This window comes from Panthera leo, chromosome B1 (assembly GCF_018350215.1).
Source record: "Panthera leo isolate Ple1 chromosome B1, P.leo_Ple1_pat1.1, whole genome shotgun sequence".
In the NCBI taxonomy this organism is placed as follows: Eukaryota; Metazoa; Chordata; class Mammalia; order Carnivora; family Felidae; genus Panthera; species Panthera leo.
In genome coordinates this window covers 27,945,387-27,951,583 of record NC_056682.1, presented here as the reverse complement: position 1 = coordinate 27,951,583, position 6,197 = coordinate 27,945,387, and the positions used below count along the sequence as shown (strand labels likewise).

Genomic DNA, 6,197 nt, shown 5'->3' with positions numbered 1-6,197 from the left:
GCAAAAGAAAAACCCTGGTAGTTAGCAGAACAGCATATCCCTTGGGAGTGGGGATCTTGGTTCTTTTTACCACCTTATCCGATGAGTTCTTCCTCAATGAACAGAGTCCCTCAAGTATGGGAACTCTATAGCACTCCTAGCACCTTGAATAATGGCCTGGCAAAATAGACTTTTCATAAAGAGTTTGTTGAATTAATTTCATGTATCTTTGTGTACCTCTGTAGAGCCTAAAAAAGATCAACACATGAAATGTGTGCTTGATAAGTGGTCCTTGCATAGATGAGTGCCTCACTTCTATTTAGCTCTTACTCAATATTCTGATGCTGGACTAAGCTCTACAATGTATTCAAAATTAGAGGCGATCAGCTTTTCCAACCAGGGCCAGGCAGAATGGCTCCCCCAGAGAAGGGTAGCAAGAAGAAGGGCCATTCTGCCATCATCACGGTAGTGACCAGAGAATACACTATCAGCATTCACAAGCGCATCCATGGAGTGGGGTTCAAGAAGCGTGCCTCTCAAGCATTCAAAGAGATCTGGAAATTTGTCATGAAAGAGATGGGAACTGCAGATGTGTGCTTTGACACCAGGCTCAACAAAGCTGTCTGGGCCAAAGGAATAAGGAATGTGCCGTACTGTAACCATGTGTGGTTGTCCAGAAAACGTAATAAGGATGAAGATTCACCAAATAGGCTCTAGGTGTTGGTTATCTACGTACCTGTCACCACTTTCAAAAGTCCACAGACAGTTAATGTGGATGAGAACTAATGGCTGATTGTCAAATAAAGGTATAAAACTGCAACAACAAAAAAATTAGAGGCAATCAAATTAATAATGCACATACTAACAGAATAGAGCATTAATGCAATGTATCTATGGATTAAATTATGTTGCTTTAGTGCTCCATGCTAAGGGTGTGGGCCATTTAGAAGAAAGTTTGGAATTGAGAAGAGCAGTCTAAATTTCCATTTCAAAGACGGTGGAAAGGTAGATAAGCCATGGAAAGGGCTTCATTTCTATGGATAAATGTCTTTAAAATTTTTTTTAAAAATATTTATTTATATCTGAGAGAGAAAGAGACAGAGCACGAGCAGGGGATGGGCAGAGAGAGAGCAAGACACAGAATCTGAAGGGGCTCCAGGCTCTGAGCTTCCAGCACAGAGCCCAACACGGGGCTCGAACTCACAAACTGTGAGTTCATGACCTGAGCCAAAGTTGGACACTTAACCGACTGAGCCACCCAGGCACCCCAATGGATAAATATCTTTAAAAAATGACTATTGGGGGGTGCCTGGGTGGCTCAGTCAATTAAGTTACTGGCTTTTGATTTTGGCTCAGGTCATGCTCTCACAGTTTGTGAATTCAGGCCCCACATCTGGGCTCTGCATTGACAGTGTGGAACCTGCTTGGAATTCTCTTTGCCTCTCTCTCTGCCCCTGCTCTCACAGTTTGTGAATTCAGGCCCCACATCTGGGCTCTGCATTGACAGTGTGGAACCTGCTTGGAATTCTCTTTGCCTCTCTCTCTGCCCCTCCCCTGCTTGCATGCTGGAATCAAAATACATAAATAAACTGAAAAAAGTGATTACTGGGTTAAAAATAAAATTCAGGGGCACCTGGGTGGCTCAGTCATTTAAGCATCTGACTTCGGCTCAGGTCATGGTCTCGCGGTTCGTGAGTTCAAGCCCCGTGTCGGGCTCTGTGCTGATAGCCCAGAGCCTGGAACCTGCTTTGGATTCTGTGTCTCCCTGTCTCTCTGCCCCTCCCCTGCTCACACTATCTCTCTGTCTCTCACAAATAAATAAACGTTAAAAAAAAATTTTTTTTTAAATAAAATTCAGACTGTGTCTAGACAGGGCCAAAATATTTAATCTAAATAGAATTACCAGATAAAGTACAGGATACCTGATTAATTTGAATTTCAGATAAACTACAAATAATTTTTAGTATAAGTATGTCCTATGCTGATACATAGTATGTATACATAGGATATACTTATACTAAAAAGTTTTCACTGTTTATCTCAAATTCAAATTTAACTGGGCATCTTACATCTTTATTTGCTGAGTCTGGTGACTCCAAACCTATGGGAAAAAAATATTCAGTGTTTTGTCTAGATATTTGATTGGTGTCTCATCTGGATAAATTAATCCCCTTTTCATATAGATGTTTGTTGTGTAAAGTGTTAAAGGCCCACTTTGTCCTATTCTTACAACTCTTCACTCCTTTCCTCCCTTAACCATAGTGTTCAGTTGAAATAAAAGATTTTTCTTGCACCCCCCCCCCCCCCCCCCCCCAGCTCTCAAGGACTCAAGAACAGAGGTTCTGGGTAATTTAGTTATTATTGACTTTCAGTGGAGGTGATATTGATAAAAGGGGTCAAAATGATTACTCTGAATATTGGAGATCTCAAAGTGTGAAAAAACTCAAAGTGAAAAAATCCACTCATCCTTGATATACTTTCCGATCTGAGTCACACAGCCCTGGCCATAGGGACCATGCCAGAAAAGCCGATCTTCAGGAATATGCCCAAAATTCTTCATACTGAATAATGACCAACATGGTCAAAGGAAACAAAGATTCTCTCCATAGAGCAAATCCACAAATGCTGGGAATCAAGGTACAGGATGTTGGTGACAGTGGAGGGGAGGAAACTGATCAAAATACAGAGGAATCTGTACACTAATAAATAGCTATAGATGGGCTCGATGCCATTTTGTTGTTGTTGTTGTTGTTGAGAGCCATATGTATACACCTGGGCATTTTATCAACCCATTTTAATTGGAGGTAAGGCCTATCTAGATTAGAGGGAAGTTTGATTTTAAAGGCCCCTTAAGGAAGAATCAGTTTCCTGCAAGTATATATTCTACTTGGAATTAGATTGACCAAGTGGAACAATTAAAAGTCCTATTTTAATGAATAGGTAAGAATAAGGTACATGGTTAAGATGACAAAGAACCACCCTGAGTGCTGATTGACTTTTTATGGCACCACTACATGGAGAATGGCTCCAACGGGTAGGGAGAAGCAAAGACACAGAGCATGTGTGCTGTTGAATTCACGTTTCTAGTTCGTTCTAGTAGTCCCTGAGGCCCAGCTGTTTCCCTGTACTTCCCACTGCCGTGTGATCTGCGGTGTGTGTTTGCCTAATAATTTCTCTTTTTGGCCTGTGTTAGCTATGCTCCTGCCATTTGTGATAAAAGCATCCTGAATTGCCCCACATGGTATGCCACTGCTGTGCTGTTGCTAGGAGGCTTTTACCCTTAAGAAGCTTACAGTTTTGTCTGTCAACCATAATACAGGGTGGAAAGTTATAAATGTTGCAAGAGGATTCAAGAGCTATAAGAAAGCAAAGGTGGGAAAAATCTCTTCTAGCAAAGAGGGTCTAGGGACAATTTCTTGTCGGTGATGGCTTTTGAGCTTGCCTCTAAGGTAAGATAAGATTTGATCATGTGGCAATGACAGACAGAAGGCCCTGAAGACAGAGAAAATAATGTAAGCAAAGATTTAGTGTCAGACAAAATGGAGTATGTGTGGAAAACAGCCATGCCTGGCAGGTCACATAATTTAGCAGCAACGGGGAAACCTGAAGATTTTTACGCAAGAGAGGAATGTGGTCTTTGGAATAATAAATCCAACACGGGGTTGGAAAGGAGGAAAGGATGGGTTGTGCAGTTAGGAGCTTAGTACAGTGTTCCAAGCTGAAAACAACAAGTGTTCTAATGAGGAGAAGGCTGACAGGGAGTGGAAAGACAGGAGGAAGCTCCTTATGTCAGATAATCCCAATGTTGTCTGTAAAGAAGGATCTCAGGAGAGAAAGCAGGGGACAGAGTTGAGCTGGGCCTCGGGGAGTAGAGTAAGAGCCTCGGAGGGCTCTGTGTGGGGGATGAGAAGGAGTCAGAGGTGACTAAAACACTGCCAAGGGCCACTGAAGTCTTCCTTGAGGTTAAATAATAGGAACTAGATGCCTGGGTGGCTCAGTTGGCTAAGTGTCCAACTTTTGGTTTCAGCTCAGGTCGTGATCTCACTATTGGTGAGGTTTGAGCCCTGCATGGGCCTCTGTGCTGCCGGTGTGGAATCTGCTTGGGATTCTCTCTCTCCCTCTCTCTCTGCCCTCCCCCACTCTCTCTCTCTCTCTCAAAATAAATAAACTTTAATTAACTAATAGGAACTAGAAGTAAAACCAGCAACCAGCCTCCTCAGTTGGTGGTCTTGCAGCAGAGGAGAGAAAATGGAAGGCACAGCTTACGCAGCATAGGGACCCCTTGAAGTCTGTGAAAGAGAAACACAGAAGGAATGCTGCAGCGAGAAGCTTACAGAAATGCGTGAGGCCAGGAACGGGCCTCCCCCATCCCCCACCAGGGGATTGCGTAGCTTGAAGGTAGGACATCTCTGGTCTGGGTGAGGACACAAGCAAAGCCTGGAGGACACTCAGAAAACAGTGAGAAGAGAAGTGATAGGATCATTGGTTCAGCAGGAACAAGGGAAGTGAGGTCCTGTGGAGCTGAAAGGAGAATGTCTGGACTCGAGAGCGTGGGCCTGGAGTGGTTCTGTATGATGACCTCTTTGTGTCCTGATGACATAAAATCGGTGGAGATAAAGGTCTCTAGGCCAGAGACGGCTGAGGAACTGTTACAAAAGGATATCTAGGGGGTGCCTGGGTGACTCAGTCAGTTAAGCGTCCTACTCTTGGTTTCAGCTCACGTTGTGATCTCATGGTTCGTGAGTTTGAGCCCCATGTTGGGCTCTGCGCTGAGAGTGTGGAGCCTGCTTGGGATTCTCTCTCCCCCTCTCTCTGCCCCTTCCCCACTGGCACTGTCTCTCTCTCGAAATAAATAAATAAACTTAAAACAAAAAAAGGATATCTATAGATGTTTCTAGAAGGGGGGAGGGAGAGAGTAGGACACGTGAAGGCCATCTTAGACAGTGGTAGACAGGAAGGATTGGGAAAGGTGGACGGGCAGAATGGTGTGGACTTGCACAGGGCTCGCTGAGAGTCGTTGAGGGAAGACAGAGTCAGGAAAGAGAGAGAAGGAGGGACAAGGAGAGGCACTTCACGGCCTGTCAGCTTGGAATGGGGAAGGCCGGAGACAGGAGGTATGTGTTGGAATGCAGCACAGGGCGGGGAGGACGGTGTCAGCCTGTAGATAAAGTCAGCTCTTTATTAAGGTGAGGTAATGAAAGGAGCATCTGAAACAAAGATGAAGGATCTGGGATGGTTTATTTCCAAGAGCTGGCTGGTCTCCCCGGGCGCCCTGAGGAGAGCTCAGGCCGAGCTGTGGAGGAACAAGAATGCAGAACGAACGTGAGCTTGGTTGACAACAGTCCACAGTGAGTTTAACAAAGTGAGAGGTGGCTCGAGACTCACACTGATGACCAGGAAGCAGATACAGGAAGATGTATTCTCCCGAAATTCTTTTCAAGATTGTTTTCACTAGTGGGTACATATTCTCCCTCCCACCCTTGAGACCTTTATTTGCTTAGCAAATCCAAGCGTGTGCGTACCTATGCCCGTGTGTGTGTCCGCGGGCATACGTGTGCATGTATGTGCGTGTGTGCACAAGATAACAACGGCTTACTGCACCTTTGCTATGTTTGGAGATGGGGGCCGGTGTCTCCTTTGTGATCCCTGCAGTAGACAGTTGAGTGTAAAAGATTCCAGAGCAAATAGATGCTTCCCTGACTCTCTTATTCAGCCTGCTGGAAAAGAAACAAAAAACCAAAGCAATGTCAGTTCTGACTGAGAGCTGAAAGTGGAAGCAAAGGTTATCTAAGGACCACCTTAGGAGATAAGCTCAAGTTCCCTTCATGGCATATTCTTTCCAAAGTCTCATGATCTGAAGATTTCTAGCTCCTTTTGTCTTCTCCCTACAGCAGGGGAGAAGGGAGAAGGTGACGGTCCCTCCTCTGGCCCCTTGCTGGGAAGGACACCATTATGAAAATAGAGGGGGACAGACCTTTTTTTTTTTAATGTTTATTCATTTTTGAGAGACAGAGAGAGACAACATAAGTGGGGGAGGGACAGAGAGAGAGGGAGGCACAGAATCCGAAGCAGGCTCCAGGTTCTGAGCTGTCAGCGCAGAGACCAATGTGGGGCTCGAACTCACGAACCGCAAGATCATGACCTGAGCACAAGTTGGACACTTAACTGACTGAGCCCCCCCAGGCTCCCATGGACAGACCTTTTTGAACACCCAGCAG

At 44.9% G+C, this 6,197-nt stretch overlaps 1 protein-coding gene across 1 annotated transcript; it reads left to right on the top strand.

Moving 5' to 3' along the window:
* Window positions 1-390: 390 nt before the first annotated feature.
* LOC122216867 (60S ribosomal protein L31-like) lies at window positions 391-696 on the top strand. The gene has a single exon (XM_042933841.1). The coding sequence runs from the start codon at window positions 391-393 to the stop codon at window positions 694-696; it is 306 nt and encodes a 101-aa protein (XP_042789775.1).
* The last annotated feature ends 5,501 nt before the right edge of the window (window positions 697-6,197 follow it).